The 21,480-nt window shown below is 37.1% G+C and overlaps 1 protein-coding gene across 1 annotated transcript in view; it reads left to right on the forward strand.

Moving 5' to 3' along the window:
• NEB (nebulin) overlaps window positions 1–21,480 on the forward strand; it is a 198,037-nt gene that overhangs the window by 68,066 nt on the left and 108,491 nt on the right. The window contains exons 49-65 of the mRNA XM_081815483.1: window positions 513–824; window positions 977–1,183; window positions 1,624–1,728; window positions 2,575–2,682; window positions 5,588–5,899; window positions 6,087–6,290; window positions 9,519–9,623; window positions 10,830–10,937; window positions 11,292–11,603; window positions 12,068–12,271; window positions 12,583–12,687; window positions 12,774–12,881; window positions 14,266–14,577; window positions 14,872–15,075; window positions 15,527–15,631; window positions 18,337–18,444; window positions 20,041–20,352. Of these exons, the coding sequence (XP_081671609.1) occupies window positions 513–824; window positions 977–1,183; window positions 1,624–1,728; window positions 2,575–2,682; window positions 5,588–5,899; window positions 6,087–6,290; window positions 9,519–9,623; window positions 10,830–10,937; window positions 11,292–11,603; window positions 12,068–12,271; window positions 12,583–12,687; window positions 12,774–12,881; window positions 14,266–14,577; window positions 14,872–15,075; window positions 15,527–15,631; window positions 18,337–18,444; window positions 20,041–20,352 (3,231 nt within the window). The remainder of the gene's footprint in view (window positions 1–512; window positions 825–976; window positions 1,184–1,623; window positions 1,729–2,574; window positions 2,683–5,587; window positions 5,900–6,086; window positions 6,291–9,518; window positions 9,624–10,829; window positions 10,938–11,291; window positions 11,604–12,067; window positions 12,272–12,582; window positions 12,688–12,773; window positions 12,882–14,265; window positions 14,578–14,871; window positions 15,076–15,526; window positions 15,632–18,336; window positions 18,445–20,040; window positions 20,353–21,480) is intronic.

A 21,480-nucleotide genomic window follows, 5' to 3' on the forward strand; every position in this document is an offset into this window, starting at 1 on the left:
TAAAGGAAAAGGAGCTCCACAAATATAAAGCTACTCTACAATGATACTGTGTATGTCATAAACTAAGCCTGTTTTCTGCAGTAAAAGACTGCTTGGATGATTTCTTCGGGCACCAGTAAACTTAGAACATTCTGCTTTTTTCTCTCATTTGCTGTACTATTACCACCTACTAAAGATCTCTAACCCTGACAGCAGAGTACAACAAGAGAGTACGTGTGGAAGTCAGTGTGGTATATCATCGTTAAGTTCTTGGTTCTAATCCTTAGTGACCTTAGCATGTCACTCACCTCTGGGTCCCAGCTTACTCATCTGTAAAATGGGGGGCAGTAATAATAACTTTGCTCTCTACCTCACAACATATAGTTGTGAGTATCAAGTTAAACAAATGTGAAAAACATGTTTTATAAACTGTAGAATTCTACACAAGTATCGCTTTATCTGAAATACAGAATATTGATACTAGAATGTTTCTAGTCAAGGGAATTGCTCTAATAAACTATTTTTTTTCACAGTATAAATACAAATACAATTATGAAAAGGAGAGGGGGAAGATGGTTGGTTTCCGCAGCCTTGAGGATGATCCCAAATTAGTCCATTCCATGCAAGTGGCTAAGATGCAATCTGATCGGGAGTACAAGAAAAACTATGAGAATACGAAGACCAGCTACCATACCCCTGCTGACATGCTCAGTGTCACGGCTGCCAAGGATGCCCAAGCCAACATCACCAACACCAACTACAAGCATTTGATTCACAAGTACATCCTCCTTCCAGATGCCATGAGCATTGAGCTGAGCAGGAATATGAATCACATACAGAGTGATGTAAGTCTCTCTTCTTTCTTCTTTCTGGGTGATGGTTGGATTCCTAGCATGGGAATGGAGATCACAGTCTTCTATGCTCCACTTTTGTGTCTGAACTGATAAAAGTAAAGTAATTGATAAGGTAAAGTAGAATTTGTTTCTTCTCTTTATAGAATGAATACAAACAGGACTACAATGAGTGGTACAAAGGGCTTGGCTGGAGTCCAGCTGGTTCCCTAGAAGTGGAGAAGGCCAAGAAAGCAACTGGATATGCCAGTGATCAGAAGTACCGCCAGCATCCTAGCAACTTCCAGTTTAAGAAGCTGAGTGACTCCATGGACATGGTTCTTGCCAAACAGAATGCGCAAACCATGAACAAGGTAGACAGCCATCCTTCTCTATGGCTGTCCTTCCCTACAGCTCCCAGCAAGGCAGGGCTGGCAGCCTCTGGTTCTTGTTTGGGAAATTTGGTTTGGGTCCACCACTTCTGGACAGTGACAGACTGTTCCAGAGCATGTCCCTACATCATTTTCTTCTGCCTCCTATTTTTATTTCCCCTGACCTTCTAAGTTAGAAATCATTTGTTTTTAAAAATTCTTATATATTAAGGACTTCCAATTAATTCTAGAAGATAGAAAATATCCAAAATATTATTTTTTTTAAAAACCTGAGTTTGTTTTTGGTGTCTTTTCTGAGTCATATACCACTTTAGTTACTAAATTTAATTCAAACTGAGTGCATTCAAATGCTCTGTTACTTTTTTTTTTCTCTTCTGTTTGTCCTTCAAATATCAAATGTCTTTTTTCTCCTAACTTCCTAGCACTTATATACCGTTGACTGGAACAAAGATAAAACCAAGATTCATGTGACGCCAGACACTCCAGATATTTTACAAGCCAAGCAGAATCAAACTCTGTATAGTCAGGTAAAGTTATATAAAAATTTGGCTTGAAACTAGTTAAACTTTTTAAATGATGTAATGGTAAATAATTGATGTAAATGCTGAAGCAATAGAAATGAATGACTCAAACTGGCTAGCTAGAGATGCTGCAGAATATGGTGCTTAAAAAGCAAGAGCTTTAGCTGTGACTCTTACGCTCCATGGAGGCAAGCACTGTGCTTGTTTTGTTTATCTTGGTATTCATTGTACTTGGCACAGAGTAGGAAATCAATAGATAATTGGTGAAAGAAAATACTGCATCAGACAGACCTGGTATGGGTTTTGGTTTTGCCATTTATGAGTTACATAACATCAGGTCTAAGCCTTAGTTTCCTCATCCCTAAAATTGGGACCATGATAGTGCTTATGGCATTGAATTGTTGGGAGGACCAAATGAGAAATTTCCATGTAAGGCTTTCAACACAGTACCTGGCACATAGTAAGTTCTAGATTACTTTCAATTGTTTATATTTGATTACCAATTATTTTAACATCTGTGAATAAATAGTGAGCCTAGACTGTACTTAACAGCAGGGAGAAAGGACCTGATACACTTGATGTGCCCAAATTGTGTCTGAACAGAAAAGCTACTCTAGAATTGTACTGTGTCTCTCATAACTGAGCCTATTCTCAGAGCCAGAAAATTGAAGCAAGATCCTGTAATGCTAAGTCAGTGCTCCCTAAAACAGCTTGATTTGGTTTTATCCATATCTTTAGAGATAAGGTAGATGATAGAATCTGGTGTCTACTCTCTGAGTAAACTTTTTTTCAGTATTCCATTGGGGTTTTAATATATACTGAATAATGCTAAATTATATATTTAATTTCCAGAAATTCTATAAACTTGGATGGGAAGAAGCTCTGAAGAAAGGCTATGATCTCCCACTTGATGCAATTTCTGTACAGTTGGCCAAAGCTTCAAGAGACATTGCTAGTGATGTAAGTTTGGCTTGTTTGGCTTTTATGATATATTTTATCTGAATCAGGTATCTTAATGCTGGTAACTATTTTTACAGATAGGCCTTGCCTTTCAAAATGTAATGCCATTCCCTTCATCTTCTCCTACCTACCCTCTTCATTTACCGAAAATTCACTTTTCTTTCTTACTGATCCAATATCAAAATAAGAGCTTCCTGGATAGAGATTGTCAGAGGACCTATAAGATCCATTACACTAAGATGCTATGTTTCTAGATATTACGAAGAACAGAGATTTCAATTTTCCCCTGCTTGCCTGAAAATAATTTCCTGTTTTCTATTTGTCTATTTTACACAAATTCAAAGTGCCAGATAATAAATCAACCTCAACAACCTGATGTTGATAAATTTTTATATGCACATATTTCCAAAATTAGATGCAAGCTCTTTTTATTTAACCCATTCTTACATCTACATAATTATAATAAATTAGCTTGGGGATAAAAAAATGCAGGAAGTTTTAGGAATTTAGGTTTAAGGTCCAGAGAGCTTAACTTTCTGTTGGATATCTGGTCCCAAAGTTCATAAAACAGGGATATTTGTTCTCCAAGGCAACTTCTAGTTTAGACTGGAAAGGATAGTCAATTTGGTGAATAAACTAGGTTCAATCCCTATTGATTAGCTAAATTTTTACAAATATTTGACTTTGATATTCTGCATATAGATCAACATGTCATTTTGTTAATTCTAAGAATTAACCTCAAAAAATTCAGAGGACTTTGGAATTTCAGAGGGAAGTACTACCTCTTAAAATTTTTAAAAATAAGACAAGGACTTGGGTTGGAGAAAAAGAGTGTCTAAAGACAGCATCTGACAATGAATTCTAAGAATATAAGGGAGGATTTTCTCTAAATAAATTAATTTGTGGCACTCCAGAAACGTGGGAAAATAAGATGATTTATTATTACTCACTCACTGGCTTATAGGTCAATTCCTTATTAAAATGAATCAGCATGCTGAAGAACTTACAGCAATAGTGATGCTTGAATGTTCCCGCAGGAACATTTAATGTTACGTAGTTTCCATGAGGTGAAGGTGATTTAGAAATTGAAGAAATAGCATCAGTGATTTCCTAATTATACATTTGATAGTACCTAATTTCTTTCTGTGTGAAACCATTAGTTAGAACCTTTTAAAATCTTACCCTAAAATTAACTTTACGTGAACTTTCCCACCATTGTAGAGATTATATCTCCTCTCAGTTTCAATTGGTTTTTTTTAAGATTGATTTATTTTAGAGAGAGTGAATGGGGGGAGGGGCAGAGGGACAGGAAGAGAGAGAAAATCTCAAGCAGAATCCCCACTGAGTGCAGAGCCTGACACGGGGCTCAATCTCACGACCTTGAGATCATAACCTGAGCCAAAATCAAGAGTTGGACTCTTAACCGACTGAGCCACCTAGGCTCTCCTTGAATGGTTTTTATATTCTATAAAATTTAAGGAAATTAGAGATATTTTTGTGAGTACTTAATAAATTAGAATCATAGAATTTAGTTAGACAATGCAAAAGCTCTTTAATCCAGTCTCCCACTCAGTGTCCTGCCTTCTCTCCATCTCCAACAGGTGGTCATCTGGTCTGTGAACACTTACATATAAAAGAATTTTTGTGCCTTTCAGGGCAGGTCATTTCCTTGTTGGATCATCTCTAATTGTCATTATATAGTTCCTTATTTTGAACTTGAGTATGTTGTTGATCAACTCTAGGTCTGTGTTCTAGAACATCACAAAGTAGCTTATTTTCTCTTCCACCTGATAGCTCTTCATATTACAAGTTTTTTACTAATTCTCCTTGGCTGTTTATTCTCCTTAGTTTTATAAGTCCTTCAGTATTATGAATATTCACAATTCTTTAAAAGTCCTTCACTCTACTTGTGATTTATTCTATTTTTTTCATAACCCCTCTCAAAATAGTGCCCCCAAATTTACTGTTGTTTTCCTGTCACAGGAGGTCAGGACAGAGTAAATGAGCTTCTGACTTGTTTTTATCAGCGTCCCTGCAGAATCTTTAACACTACTTTTATAAGCAGTTTTGTCAGCTTGCCCATATTCAGCTTATAGTCAACCTAAACTCCTGAGTGTTTATAATATACGTAAGTGTGAAGCTGGGTGTCGAGAGAGTAGAACCTAACTCCATGAAGTGTAACGTATGCTGGGCGTCTAGCATCAAGTAAATGCTATTATTACTATCATTATTGTTAGTATTACGATTGTCATCCAGTACTAATGCAGTTTTTTCCCAGTTGAATCTAAATATTGGATTTCACTTTTCTTAAATTTATGTAGTTCATTTTGACTTGTTGTGGCAATATGTTGAGATCTTGTGGATTTCTCTTTCTTATCTAACATATTTAGCTATTTGTAGCTATATGTGCAAGAAGATATGGATCCTGAACAAAACAAGTTTATAGGACATAACCATATGGCAAACCATTAAAAATCCTGCTGCTTAGTAAGTTAATCTATACTATGAGGCTTGTTGATCAAGTCCTGAATCTTTCTTATTCTTTGGCCATTCAGCCCATACTTTCCGATCACTCCCATAAGGCTATCACAAGAGATTTAGCAAATGTTACCCTAAGGTCAGCATATCCAATGTCTAGCACATCATGGTATATATTTTTGTCTCTAGTTAGAATTTTTTATCATAACCTCTCTTGATAACCAACTACATTACATTTTGTTTTTGGAAGCCTCTATGTAAGTTCTTATATTTCTTACTAAATTAACATGGACATCCCTTTTCTCATTTCAGTTTTGGAAAACAAACATGCAAACAATGCAAATTGAGTTTTTAATTAAACTCAAATTGTTGAGCTTCACTTGATCTCTGTTTATGTTAATAAAAGAATTGATTCCTTTGATTTCAGTTTAAATACAAAGAAGGCTACCGCAAACAACTTGGCCACCATATTGGATTCCGGAGTCTGCAAGATGATCCAAAGCTGGTGCTGTCCATGAATGTAGCCAAAATGCAGAGTGAAAGAGAATACAAGAAGGACTTTGAGAAGTGGAAGACCAAGTTCAGCAGCCCAGTGGACATGTTAGGAGTGGTGCTGGCCAAGAAGTGCCAGGCCTTAGTCAGTGACATAGACTATAAGAACTGCCTGCACCAGTGGACGTGCCTGCCTGACCAGAATGATGTTATTCAAGCTAAAAAAGTTTATCAACTGCAGAGTGAGGTCAGTTTCTTATTATTACTCACTTATATATTACCGTTTGAGTAGCTGTTTAGTCACAGAGAGACAAAGTAAAAAGAGGAATTATTATTGAATATCTAAAATGCATCTGTTTGTAATGTGTAGAATCACTTGAGTCAAGGGTCCAAATGAGGATGGGGTTTTGATGGAGTGCTTTGTATTGTCACAGAATCTGTATAAGTCTGACCTTGAGTGGCTGAGAGGCATAGGATGGAGTCCCCTGGGTTCTATGGAGGCAGAAAAGAACAAGCGGGCTTCAGAAATCATCAGTGAGAAGAAATACCGTCAGCCTCCAGACAGAAACAAGTTCACCAGCATTCCTGATGCCATGGACATAGTTCTGGCAAAGACAAATGCCAAAAATAGGAGTGATGTGAGTAACTCTTCAGAAATAAATAGAAAAATTATAGTGCCTGATAACTGGGAGGTGCTCAATAGCATTTGCTTAATTAATTAGTAGAATAGCATAGCCTCATATCCTACGGCATAGCACAACACAGCATAGTGTGTAATATTGGTTGCTTCATTTGAATTATCAACTACTCTATACTGGATCATGTAAAATGGGTTAGTATCAGTTTTTATCACCTAAAGCTTTCTTACTTATTTACTTACTTATTTCTCTACCTATTTATCTATCCATCCATCCATCCATCCATCCTGTAAATGAGAAAGCTATTAAACATACTTTTTTTTCTTTGAAACTTGAATGTATTAAAGACCCAGACTTTGTGTTGTTGTTGTTGTTAGGGTAAAGTGTATGAGAGGGCAGGATTTTGAGTACTTTGCACAGACAAAGTGGAAATGTTATAAAGAGTGTATTTTCTGCCAAGTGATTATAATGTGTTTAGCTTAGCCAAATCAAGACAAGTAGATGATACTATACATATATACGTGTGTATATGTGGGTATATATCTATATATCCCATCTTCAACTTATTTCCCTCTCTAGCACTGATCTGGCATGTAACGCTAAATATTTATTGAATAAAATGATTGAAAGATAGCAGTGTAGAGTAATTCTATGCAAAGAGAAAGAGTACTCATCATTACTCAGAAGCATAATCCTGAAAATTACAGAAAGTTGAATTATGTGCATTGAGACTCTGGAACTGTTAGGAAAGTTTGAATTGATATATAATAATAATTGTGTGGGTCTTAGAAGGATCTGAATACTTCTGCTATATATTTTACACCTATCATAGATATTAGTTTTACTATAAAGCTCATAACTAACTTAGTAAGCATTTGATAAATTGTAGCTCCTCTCTTCCCAATCAACCTCTCACAGACTTCTTGCAATTTTTATATCCAAAATCTATAATAAATGCTGACCTGTTGGCTTTATTATAAATATTCAAGCTTTCATTTCTTCTTTTTTTTTTGTTTTTATGATGGTAAGTTAAATCCAAGAGGCTGACTAATAAAGCAACAAATTTATGCAAAATAGCTCTGCCTTTTGGAATCCAGGTTTCTTTTCTCTCCATGAAACAGCGCTGTTTACAGAGCTCTGAAATAATAAGGTGGGCAAGAGAAAAACCTTCAATCATGAAATTTATCAACGTTAAAAATGCCTCAGGACAGACCTCTTCAACAGTATGCCCTGGTTTTAGGAATGCTGAGATACATACCCCCTCAGGCCTCAGAAGAAGGCCACTTGGATCCTTGAGCCTGCTGTTTCTCCTTTGAATAATAGACCAATACATCTATCTCAGGATGAACAAATATTAGTATTTTCTGTTTTTCGGGGAGGTGGGGTGAGGTTGTGGTGAAAATGACACATACCATTGAAGAAATGGTCCAACTTAGTGGTTTTCAACCAGGGACAATTTTGTCCCACTGGGGACATTTAGCAACACCTAGAGACCTTTTCAGTTATCACAACTTGAGGGTGGCATGCTACTGGCATCTAGTGGATAGAAGTCAGGGATGCTGCTAAACATTCCAGAAACATACAGGGCAGCATCCCTACAGCCAAGGAGTCCTCCAGTATATAATACCAATAGTGCTGAGGTTGAGAATCTCTGATCTTAATCAGAAAGATTAGTACAGAACCAGGATAAATGTATGTGGAAATTGGCAAGCCTTGCTTTGTTTTGGTCCTGAAGATCTTAGCTTCTCTGGGTTATGTGGATTGTAGTAAGCATGTGCAGGAAGGAGAAAAGCACCAACCCCTTTACCCCACACTGAATACCTGAAGGGGAAATTGCCAAGTCCAAGGAACCAATGAGACTTCTAAAATTTTTTATATTGAAATGATTTCAGGCATACAGAAAAGTTGCAAAAATAGTACAAATAATTTAAATATATACAATAAATATATAAATATAATATGTATGTATATCTATATCTTCATCCCAGTTCCCCAAGTGTTAACATTAGGCACATTTGCTTTTTTTCCCGTTTTTCTTTCATATATGTAAGTTGCTGCATTGATGCCTCTCTATCCCTAAATACTTCAGTGTGCATTTCCTGAAAACAAAACATTTTCTTACAAAACCACAGTGCAATGATCAAAATCAGGAAATTAACATTGAAACAATACTAGTATATAGAATTTATTCAGTTTTATCACTAATGTCCTTTATACAAAATAAAAACTATTTTCTGATCCAGAATCCAATCCAAGATCAAACCCTGCGTTTGATTGTCATATCTGTAGTCTCCTTTAATCTGGACTGGTTCCTCACTCTTCCTTTGTCTTCCAAGTCCTTGACATTTGGGAAGAGTACAGGCCAGTTATTTTGCAGAATCTTCCTCAATTTGGGTCTGTTGTTTCCTCACGATTCGATTCAGGTGTTGTACTTTTAGCAGGACATCGTGTGTAGTACCCTCCTCCATATGTCCTATCAGGTGGTACATGATATCCATTCGTTCCATTACTGATCATTTTAATTTTGATCACTTGGTTAAAATGGTGTTGTGAGGTTTTTCCACTGTCAAACTACTATTTTATCTTTTGTAATTGCTAAGTATCTTGTGAGGAGATTCTCTGACAGTTCTCTATTTTTCATCAAACTTTCATCCCCTTGTTTTAGTAAACCAATGAGATTTTTGTTTGGGTTGTCTTGTCTTCTGTTAAAGAAAGACAGAGGATTGCTCTGGGACATAGAAGAGATTTTTATAAATTCCATACAAAATTCTCTTGGGATCCTAATCCACCCAAATTATTATAAGGTAGAGCTATAAGTAATAAAACACATAGGGAATGCATCTCCCTAATTTCTAGACATACCTCGAATATGTCATTTTTTGAGAAGGGAAGGGCTATCTCCCAGTTAAACACTGAGGGAGATGTTTATAAGCAAATTGGAGAACTGCTCTATTTGATGATCACGGCAAAGACTCTAATTACTTGGATTGATTTCTAATGGGCAGGGCTATTTGTAACCTTGAAAAGGTAATCCACACTTTATATTTTGAAAGGCAGTTATATCCCAGACAAGTCAAAAAATACACTACCTATTTTCTGCTCAAGTTACCTGCTTATGCTATCAGTTAAAATGCTTAATTCAGATGAATTCAATGATCCTGTTTGATGTTAATGGTGTCATTCACTAGTCTAACAAAACCACTGAAATCCTCTTATTTCTCATTTTAGAGGCTTTATAGAGAAGCTTGGGACAAGGACAAGACTCAAATCCACATCATGCCTGATACACCTGACATTATTCTGGCTAAAGCAAACTTAATCAACACAAGTGATGTAAGTTTCCAAATTCAGCATGTTTTTCAGAAAGCTTTTAATTGCTTCTAAGGCAATGAATTTATTTGGAAGTAAATTTGCATGTCTGGATGATTTTGATTAATAAACTACATGGGACTTAGATTCCTTATTTAGTGGTTTTTAGCTTGAATATCAAAATAATAGGTACTCCCTGTCTCAGGCAGAGTTGAGGGTCTGTGCTGTCTGTTCCTTGTAGTCCTTTATTACACCTATCATCCTAATATAATGGTTTATATTGCTCTCCGGTGTGTGGATGGGAGCTTCTCAGGGTCAGAGATAATTTGTATTGAGCCTGCAGTGCTTAGCTAGTAAAGTACCCAACACACATGAAATTCAATGAAATTTTGAATGAATGAGCATTAAAAAACCTATGCAGGAGAACTCTATTTTTATTTTTATTGTCAGAAGAATCTCCTGAAATCTGTAGATGTAAAAATTAAATATTTTAAAGACAAATTCTAAACTTTAATAGAGAGACTTCAACATTAAATAAGGTATTCGAATAATGCCACAAACGTCTAAAATATAAACACATTGCAAGATCAATAGGCATTTTAAACAGTCTGGTTTCTGGACAAAGTGCATTAAATTGTATTCTCAAATATTTCATTATGTAACAAACCTGAAGAAAAAAATTATTTCTCTTAAGCTTTTAAATTTAACATTTAAAGTTTCCTCCGAAAAATCTTAGATTTAAAAAATTATGAAGGATTTTGTTTCTTACCTACAGATGCGGATCCTACTACAGACAGCCCTATATTGTAAAGTAGATTATTTTATAGTGTGTTAGCTACGTGGAAGAGACAGCCCATTAGGCATAATTTTTCCCCATGAAAGGCATGGCTCTTTTCTAACAAAAACTTCTAATGAAACACTCATAGTTAATTGGAAAACAGCACCTAAATGATATTTTATTTCATTTCTCTATCAATTTACTTCTGCCTCATTCTCATAAGTATTTGGGAAGAGCTGAAATTTAATTTTGTTGATCTGCGTAATCGAAGAGCTTTAAAGTTTAAAATAGGATCATTAACAATCAATGGGCATAATTTCCAATTACATTTGAGTATTCTAGAGCAGATACTATTTTCAGGGACTCTTAAAATATTTAGCACATTGCATTCATTATGCTACAGTTGTTTATGGAAAACAGCTTTTCCCAAAGTGATCTTCATCTCTTAACAGAAACTCTACCGAATGGGTTATGAGGAATTGAAGAAAAAAGGTTACGATCTTCCCCTTGATGCCATACCAATCAAAGCTGCAAAAGCATCCCGAGAAATTGCCAGTGAAGTAAGACTTTTTCCACTGTTTATATTGACATTTGATTGCAATTTATCACTTTAACAAAGTTTCAATTTAATCTTAAATTGAACAAAATCTTCCAAGGAGTAACAAATTAAAACAGAGTGGAATGATCCCAAAGATGTAGTGTGGGATGAGGATAAACTCAAGGTATTTGTAGCTGGAATTTGTATGAAATTTATTATGTATGAAATTTGTACCTGGAGTTAGCCTTTAATCTTTCCTATCAAAAGACTTAAATCTGTGGCTCTCTAGGCTTTGTGAAATATGTGGAGTTCATGTGCTTTGTAATTGTAATGCAAGTTAATCTTGAAAGGAACAAGACATATTTTTTTCCTTTAGTACAAGTACAAGGAAGGCTTTCGCAAGCAGCTTGGCCACCACATTGGAGCCCGGGACATCAAAGATGACCCCAAGATGATGTGGTCCATGCAAGTGGCCAAGATCCAGAGTGACAGGGAGTATAAGAAGGACTTTGAGAAGTGGAAGACCAAGTTCAGCAGCCCAGTGGACATGCTGGGGTTGGTGCTGGCCAAGAAGTGCCAGACCTTAGTCAGTGACATAGACTATAAGAACTTCCTACACCAGTGGACATGCCTGCCTGACCAGAATGACGTCACCCATGCTCGACAGGCCTATGACCTCCAGAGTGATGTGAGTCTAAGATTTTCCTTTGGCCAACTAAATATCATGTCCGCTTTCCTGAGAACCAAATTTTCCCTAAAGTGAGCAGAGTTGAGTTTACACAACTGAGTTTTATGTCCCTAGATTAATGCCCATGCCCCATCCAGTCCCCCAAATATCTGGAGGCACCATTATCCCACAGAGAAAGAACCAACAAATATTCTCCTGCTTTGGTGAAAGCCTCTAGTATTCTGATCTAGAAGAGTTGGATCATTCTCTATGTGCTGCTATTTAAAATGCTTTCTAAAGTAAAATGTTTTCCAAAATATGCTTCTGATTTGCATAGTCCATAGATTCACAACACATTTGTAAATTTCCCAAGAATTCAAGCATTTAAATATATATAGTCTAGTAAAATATGTAATACATAATTTTATTTCTTTCGGGGCATATTATTATGCTTATGTTAAGTGGTTTGTCACCTATAATTTCAGAATTTGTACAAGGCTGACCTTCAGTGGCTAAGAGGCATTGGCTGGTTACCTAGTGGCTCTCTTGAGGATGAAAAGAACAAGAGAGCCACCCAGATTTTGAGTGATCACATTTACCGTCAGCACCCAGATAAATTCAAGTTTTCCAGCCTTATGGACTCCATCCCAATGGTTTTGGCAAAAAACAATGCTATTACCATGAACCATGTAAGTCTTGTCTTTACTTGAAGGGGGTATTTGTGTGTGTGTGTGTGTGTGTGTGTGTGTGTAAACATAGACATCTGTTTCTATAAAAGAAAAATCATATTTAATTCTTTTGCTTGGTATTAAAGTGGTTTTTAAGTAAGTGCTGTGCTTTCTACTGATACGAGACATCTAGCCCTGAAGGTGTCACAAATACCAACTCACAGAGCAGACTATCTTTATTCTCATTAAGGACCAGATTATTAAAACAGATTATTTTTATGTATCTATTCATTACTAGCCTGTACTAATCACATCTTTTTTGTTTGCTTTAGCGCCTCTATACAGAAGCTTGGGATAAAGATAAAACCACTGTCCACACTGTGCCAGATACTCCTGAAGTTTTACTGGCTAAACAAAACCAAATAAATTACAGTGAGGTCAGCAATATATTCATGGTGTATGATAGATTGTATTTATACTGCACTTTATAAATCAAACTCATGATGATTTATGTCTATTTCAGAAACTATATAAACTTGGCCTAGAAGAAGCCAAGAGGAAAGGCTATGATATGCGGCTGGATGCCATTCCCATCAGGGCGGCCAAGGCCTCCAGAGACATTGCAAGTGAAGTAAGTGCACCTAAAAAGCTCTTTGCCTTAACTTTAGCTCAAAGGTTTTTCTGTCTCCTGGTTATATAGTAGGGTAAGTAAGCTATGAGGTTAAAGTTCTTGCCAACAGTCTTTTTTCTAAGTAAATAGTTTAAAATAATGGTAATAAAATTCTCAATACAAAGCTATGGTTGAGTCCATAGCAACATGCATTTCAAAATATTTTCCATTTCCTGCTGAATGAAAGCACTGGAGGGTGGGAGGATGGGTTAGCCTGGTGATGGGTATTAAAGAGGGCACGTTCTGCATGGAGCACTGAGTGTTATACACAAACAATCATGGAACACTACATCAAAAACTAATGATGTAATGTATGGTGATTAACATAACAATAAAAATTAAAAACAACAACAAAAAAACCCCACAAAAATTCATTACAAAAAAAACACTGGATACTTGACTAGGTTCAGACATCCTTTGGGCTTTTCCACATGATATATTCTTATATACAATTGAACTCATTGTAGGATTCCTTCAAAACTAACTCATGCTTTATGAACTAATGAACCTACAAGGGCTGAATAAATAGGACACATTATTCATAGTCCAACCATCCACAGGTACCATATGTTTGCTTCTGCATCTGGTGATTGGTTGCCAGTATTTTTTTTTTTAAAGATTTTATTTATTTATTTGACAGACCACGAGAGAGGGAACACAAGCAGGGGGAGTGGCAGAGGGAGAAGCAAGCTTCCCGCTGAGCAGGGAGCCGGATGCGGGGCTCGATCCCAGGACTCTGGGATCACGATCCGAGCCAAAGGCAGACGCTTAACGACTGAGCCACACAGTCGCCCCAATATTTACTTTCTTTAAGTGATTTCTTTGCTTACATTTCTAGGAACTTTTATCTTTCTATTTCATTAGTCCATGAAGTCAAGAATATATTTTTTCTTTATTTCCAAAATATGAGAAGTAACCATAAATTAAAAATAAATGGTCAACAATCACAGAAGGGTTAAAAGTATTAATATATACCAATATAATGTAATACTTGCTGCCACTAAAATTCATGTTTATAGAGAATATTTAATGACACAGAAGAAGGCTTGTATAATTAGAAAAAGGAGATCCTATTCTAATTTTATTGTCTCTCTCTTTCTCACACACAAACACACACACACACACACACACTATAAAAAGCAGTTTTACGATGGTAATCATTGAATGGTAGAATAATGTCTTTATTTTTTGTTTAGGTATATATTTTCTAAATGGCTTACAAAGTACATGTATTTATATACAGGAGGAAATCATTATATTTTCAATGAAAAGGAAAATTAGGGCCTAGTAATTGCTTTTAACTAAAAGCTAAAATAGTTGATAATAAGTGTTTTTCTTTTTCTAGTTCAAGTACAAAGAAGGCTATCGTCAGCAGCTTGGCCATCACATTGGTGCCCGAGCAATACATGATGACCCCAAGATGATGTGGTCCATGCATGTGGCCAAGGTCCAGAGTGACAGGGAGTACAAGAAGGACTTTGAGAAGTGGAAGACCAAGTTCAGCAGCCCAGTGGACATGTTGGGGGTGGTCCTGGCCAAGAAGTGCCAGGCCTTAGTCAGTGACATAGACTATAAGAACTTCCTGCATGAGTGGACGTGCCTGCCGGACCAGAATGACGTCATCCATGCTCGGCAGGCCTATGACCTCCAGAGCGATGTGAGTATGTGAGAATCATAGTGGCATGCAAAGGTAGGAAATCAGTGAATTAACACCGCTTGGAGAAGGTAGCAATAGGTGGCACCAAGGTTACCAGCCCCTGCAAGGCGGGAATAGGATTTCTGCTTTCCTTGTGAGTATTGTTTAACTTTCCAGATCAAAAAAGAATATTATCTGATACACTACCTGTCCATCAAAGTGTATTTTCAAGAGTGCTCTTTATTTCATATCCTTTCAGATGAACATGTTTTCCCAATGCCGAGACAAATATTTATTGACTGTTTGTCTCAACAGAATATGTACAAGTCAGATCTGCAGTGGTTGAGAGGCATCGGCTGGGTTCCCATTGGCTCTTTGGATGTGGAAAAATGCAAAAGGGCAACTGAAATTTTGAGCGATAAAATCTATCGCCAGCCTCCAGACAAATTCAAATTTACCAGCGTGACCGATTCTTTGGAACAAGTGTTAGCCAAGAATAATGCCATCACCATGAACAAGGTGAGGCTTCAAAATTCAGAGAACAAAGGTAGGACTCCGAAAGCCAAATCAAACAAAGAGAAGCATAACCAAGAAAAGAAAGCAAGCAAGCGTTGAGCAAGAGAAGACATCTATCTATCCATCCATCCATATCTATCTGTGTGTCACTTATATTAAATATTTACTTCAGTAGTTGTTTCATAGTTCTGATAAAATGACATGTTTTTATGGAAAAGCATCTTTGCATGAAAGATACTCTCAATTTCCTTTTGTTAACATATATTTCAGATTATAAGGCACTAAATATCTGTTCTATACACTAATTACTTGAAGATGTGTCTGCCATACATGTGTATAAGATGTATATATAACCTTTTGTTATTTCTCTTTATAAAGTCATTATGGTCCTGAAATTCTTCTTAATCATATACTGAATTTTTTTCCTGATGACATTATATATTTCCTTTCATAGCATTTATACACGGAAGCCTGGGACAAAGATAAGATGCAGGTCCACATCATGCCAGACACACCAGAAATTATGTTGGCAAGAATGAACAAAATCAACTACAGCGAGGTGGGAGCAGATGCTAATTCTTTGAAGTTTGCATGTTGTTTCTTATTTCAGTTAATCTGTCCAAGGTGATAAAATACTATACAACAACTTTATAAAGAATCTTTTTTTTTTTTTTTTTGCTCCATGTGAATAGCAACTCTTGCGTTTCTCAATCCTCATCCTAAACATCAAACTTCAAGTAAAAAAGGTTATCACTTATGAAGTGAAAGATATAAGAATTAATGATTTAAGCAATAACCATAAGATGAATCAGACCTTCTTCTTTTATTAATTTTTTAAGTTAGGAAATTAGCAATAGATTAAATATACATTTATCTTCCCCTTATGCCTTATTGCTGTGCTAGATATATTTTCCATATATGATTTATTTTTTCCAAATTGTGGCTTAAAGTCAAAATTTAAGACTTTTAATGTATAAAATTAAGTCAAGGCCTAAAATCACAGTATTATCAAATAACCCAGAGAAAGAGACAGAAACAGAGAGAGGACCCACCAGGGTATATATCAGCGAGCCTATTTCTTTTCACTTTCTATGAGCCTAGGGCCATATGCCCGCCTGTCAGAACTATGGATGTTTAGGCTGAGAGGTCAGCATCTCTTCTAGTACAAGAGTCCCCACCCAACAGGTTGTCCCCCTGTCCTTGCTTAAGTGTTCTCAGTGACAAGGAGTTTCTCATAAATCAGCCCATTTGTTCTGGAAAATTCCATAAGAAAATTCTTCTGATGTAGAGTCACGGAGTTCTCTCTGCAGACTTTCATAGTTGTCTGAGGCTGTGCAAAACCAGTCCCTGCCAACTCCGTGAAAATGAGGGTAACTACTGTGGTGCCTCCCCTGCCCCCCCCCCCCCAAACAATCCCCAGTTCCTGGGCATTCCTCACATGACATCCCTGCTAAAATGCGACCCTCCCAACCAAACAAAATCCTACAAGTGTAGAATACAGTTGACATCTTCTTTCCTCTTCTGGACATTTGACCTCTAATTCTGCACCCAGGGCTCCGGCACACGGGCAGCTTTGTCACTTCTGGGGCACGTGGAACTTGGGATCGACTAAAACCCGAACACATCTTACATGGGCTTAAGCTAGGTTTCCTCTATCCTGCCTTTATACCTTTGGCAACTTAAATTCAGTTTAAAATCAGTTCAAAGATTGACACTGATCTCTCTGCAGTTCCTTCTTCCTAGATTAAGCCGACTGGTTTAAGCCTGTGGAGATTTTTGTGAATCTGATTTTTCTGTCAGCTGATGTATTAGTTATTTCTCCCAGCTTTGTGCTACCAGCAAAGAAAATATTGTTTTTTTGAAAGTGTAAGTCAACAATATATCACTCTTCTGCAGGATATAACTTAGAGAATTTAGCTAGATGAGCCACCATCTTAAGTCATTTTATTTTGGTGAGTGCGAACTATAATTTTATTGCTTATATAACTAACTCTTCATTGTCTCCAAAACCGAAAGACATCAAGTCCTACTTGCAAAGCAAAAAGGAGTGAATTTTTTAGCTAAACCTATAATATGTGTCCTGTATCATTACAGAAAAGCATGTATTGTATGTGCAGGACTTTCAGGAAACAAAGAGCCTCTATAACTGGCCACTCAGCATTTCTGGAATTCTGGACTCTCTGTCTTTGCTGCAAAAGCTCAGAGAGGCTGTAGTGTTGCTGTTGGTTCAAAGAGACCTAGGGATAATGCTCTGAACAGAGTGCCTAACCTGCCTGGTCTGCTTTCTCCATCTTTTCTCTCTCAGCTTAGTTCAATCCTTTTGTACTTTTTGTCATGCAAAGGATAGGAAGATAAAATGCAAGTTTGATTATGTCACTCTTCCTCAAAGATTATTGTTGGCTTCCTATTTCCTATGGAATTAAGCACCAATTTATATTAGCATTAAGCCTTCAGTCCAACTCCAGGTTCTTCTCAGTCCTTTCCTGCCACTTGTCCCTGGCACTGCTCCCCACTTACTTTGACACCCCTGCACTTTCACTCCCTTGTGCTTTGATTCATGCAACGCCCTCTGACGGTGACTGCTGTCCCAGTCTCCTGAAACCATACTCATCACTCAGGGTCCAGTGCAAAGATCAGCCCCTCTGCAGGAAATTTCCTGATTCTCAATTCAGAATTAATTACTCTTTCCTGGAGCCCTTTGTCAATGATATGCTTAAATGACCTCTCGTGGTTTGACTTTTTGGTAGCTTAGTCTGTAGGCTACCAGTTTTTCCATCAGTTCCCCAGAAACCTTGACGATGGAAGAAGTCTCACTCCTCTTTGATTCCCAAGTACCTAGCCCAGTCAGAGCACACAGTTGGTGCAGAATCAATGTGGATTGCATTAATGTCCATGATCAACAGTTAATCAAGTCTTTCACTCTTACCCACATTTTGCCACCTTAGGTCCACAAGTTTCAGCTTAATTTTTTAGTTCTCTTCAAAACTGATTCATGGTTATAACTAAAAATTTTGAAACAGTGGATAATATCTATATTTAGTTAATTCAACGTAAGTTTTAAAATAAAAAACAAAGCTGCAATGTTCTAAAAATGTATCATTTTTAAGTCTTCAGCAGACAGTGCAAAGACTTACAACTCTCAGAGTGAGATTATTATAGGGGCCTACCTGTGTCGAACTTAGTGAATTATTTTAGTCCCCTGTCAGTTTTTGGATATGAATGTCAACATCTATGTGTATTTATATATTTTTTGCCCAAACTTAGACTCTGTATAAACTTGCTAATGAAGAAGCGAAGAAGAAAGGCTACGACCTGCGAAGTGATGCCATCCCAATCGTGGCGGCCAAGGCCTCCCGGGACATCGCCAGTGATGTGAGTAACAGTGTCGCCCCAAGTATATAATCAGGCTGAAGTGACGTTGTCACTGAACTAAATCTTCAGAAAGAACTTTCCTCGCCCTTTGGAAATATGTCCTAGTGTATTTATGTGGGATTTTTCAAAAACCTAGTTTTGAGGGAAATGAAAAATTCAATGTTCGTACAAGGGGTTTATAACCTTTAGGACACAGTATCTTCGATGAAAACACCCGTCGAAAACAGAGAAAGATCCATTCACGTGGAAATTATTAGAGCACAGCTGCAGGCTTGGAGATATAAAAATTATCACGGTGCTTCTAGAAAGTATAACTCAAACTTAAGTACTCCCAATGAGAATCAGGTCCTGGCTTTATGTAACATTTTACTATACAATATTCACAAAAGTGATATGACACTTGCCATTATAATTCACCTTTCTAAGATTATGAAAAGAAGGCAGTGGATCCCTACCAGAGGTGGCTACTAGCCCGAGATTGTACCCTTAAAAACAGCTCCTGGCTGTCTAGCACATACCTCCCAGAATAAAACCATCATCCCTTCATCGTGCCTCAGATGATTCTTGAGGAACAGACCACTACTTTAAAAATCAAGGGCCCAGCATCTGGGAATATGGCAATACACTGGCCTTTATATTGTGTTAGTGACTCACTTTAGTTTATGTACGTTGGACCTCCCCATGAATTTATGTCAACAATTATAAGTAACAATGACAACTAGGAAGTATTGAGAATTCCATGCTAAGAGCTTGACATGTGTTATCTTACTTATACTTCATAATTATCCTAGCACGTAAGTTTTGTCATTATCCCTGTTTTGTGGATTGCCTTAAGCAACTTTTCTAAAACCAAACTCTCAGTAGGTGGTGGAATTGAAACTCCAGACAACCTCATTACTTCACACTGTACCATATTGTCTCCTACTGACCCATCCATACTTTTCTTACTTAGTGATCTTTGAGACTAGAGGCGTGTATTTTGAATAACTGCCTCAGATCCCGGGACAACATCACTGGACATGGAATAATAAAAACATTCTTGGCCTATGCAGGAGTAGAACCCATGACTTTTTTGGAGCATGCTCCAACCAGCTTTACTAGTATAATAATAGTAGTATTATATTAGTATACTAATAGTATACTATTTGTTTATAATAGCATAATACCTGGTATACTAAACTAGGTCCTTGACCTAGAGTACTACATCCTTCCAGGAGCCAGACACTCATTTTACGACTTATTAAACATGCCATGTCGCCAAGTGCATCTCTTTCCTGACATACTTTTAGAACCTAAAATTCATTTCTCCAAATTCCCTTGTTCAAATGGCCTCTCCCCACTGTGGGCACTACCTGCCTCTAAATTATTCCTTATCACTAGGCCATGGGTGATTTGGGATATGCACTACAATTATATGGATTCCATCTCTTCTCTTAACTCGATAAGCTTCAAGGGTAAAGGTCAGGATACCAGCTTGAGTTAATGCTTATTATCACAAGTCAACTTACAACTTTGATGTAAGCAAGGTGATTTTGTACAGACTTTTGACCCCCAAGGGCTTATAATAAAAACCTGATTTGTGTGTTTTCATCTCAGTACAAATACAAAGATGGTTACCGAAAGCAACTTGGCCACCACATTGGAGCCCGAAATGTTGAGGATGACCCCAAGATAATGTGGTCCATGCATGTGGCCAAGATCCAGAGTGACAGGGAGTACAAGAAGGACTTTGAGAAGTGGAAGACCAAGTTCAGCAGCCCAGTGGACATGCTAGGAGTGGTCCTGGCTAAGCAGTGCCAGACCTTAGTCAGTGACGTGGACTATAAGAACGTCCTGCATGAGTGGACATGCCTGCCTGACCAGAATGACGTCATCCATGCTCGGCAGGCCTATGACCTCCAGAGCGATGTGAGTACAGCATCTATAAAAGAGCTGAGTTCAGAAATAATTTAAACTATATAAAAGTTATCCTTCATATGCAACCCATTGGCCCACTTAAGCTATTTATTGATTTATTGATCAGTGAGTGAGATCTCAATGAGAATATACTTTTTATTGCTTTATTATGAAGATGTTTAATAGGCTTTATAAGGAAATGAAGTTTACAAACTGGATTTGGTCCTATAAAAACAAAACCAGAATTAAGCAATGTTAGAATTCAGAGTCCACCAGATGGAGATATTTTCTTTTATTCTTTCAGGGGGGTAGAAACAACACATTTAAAAAAAAAAAAATTACTCTGAAATTTGTTTTTAGCTTCTTTACAAACCAAATGAGGTTATCATTAGAATTCTGATGCTTGCTAATTTTTATTCTTATGCTAATTGTTATTATGAAATAAGAGAAGTTACTGTGTAAACTGTTGGGTCAGTTCACTGACATTTTCTTCTCTTGGCATGGCTCTCTGTAGAGGGGTCACATGGTAATGACAAACCCTAGTACTTGGTGCAGCTGCTTTCAGTATCATATCTGGGTGTGAGAAACACAGTTCCTACAGCACGTAGTTCATAACTGTTTGAAGGGATTATTAAGTGTTAGAGGATTTGGAAGAATAAAACAAATGAATAATAATTATACATTAATTAGCCATTACTGGAAACTGTACAAGCCCACCTGTGAAACCACCCACATTTGTTCTGTAGTTTTTGACACACACACCCTGTGTTTTGCAATTGTGTCCAAAAAGAAAGGTTTTGCCTGCGCATGAAAGAGAATTAAAATGGCTCATGTCACCCCTGGAGTGACAGCGTTGACAGACTGCCTGCATCTGTCTATTTGTTGAGTGCCTTTCTAAGATCTCCTCCCCCACCCTGTGATATACAGCCTTAATGGTTATTTGAAAGTTAACAGTTGGCATTGAAGATGGATCTCCATCCCTTCACTTTCAGTCTAGGTGTATCTTTAGGTTCAAAATGAGTCTCTTGTAGACAGCATATGGATGGGTCCTGTCTTTTCATCCAGTCTGCAACCCTGTGCCGTTTTATGGGAGCATTTAGGCCATTCACATTGAGAATGATTATTGAAAGATATGAATTA

This window comes from Leptonychotes weddellii, chromosome 3, assembly GCF_054177405.1.
Source record: "Leptonychotes weddellii isolate Sample4059 chromosome 3, ASM5417740v2, whole genome shotgun sequence".
Classification (NCBI taxonomy): domain Eukaryota; kingdom Metazoa; phylum Chordata; class Mammalia; order Carnivora; family Phocidae; genus Leptonychotes; species Leptonychotes weddellii.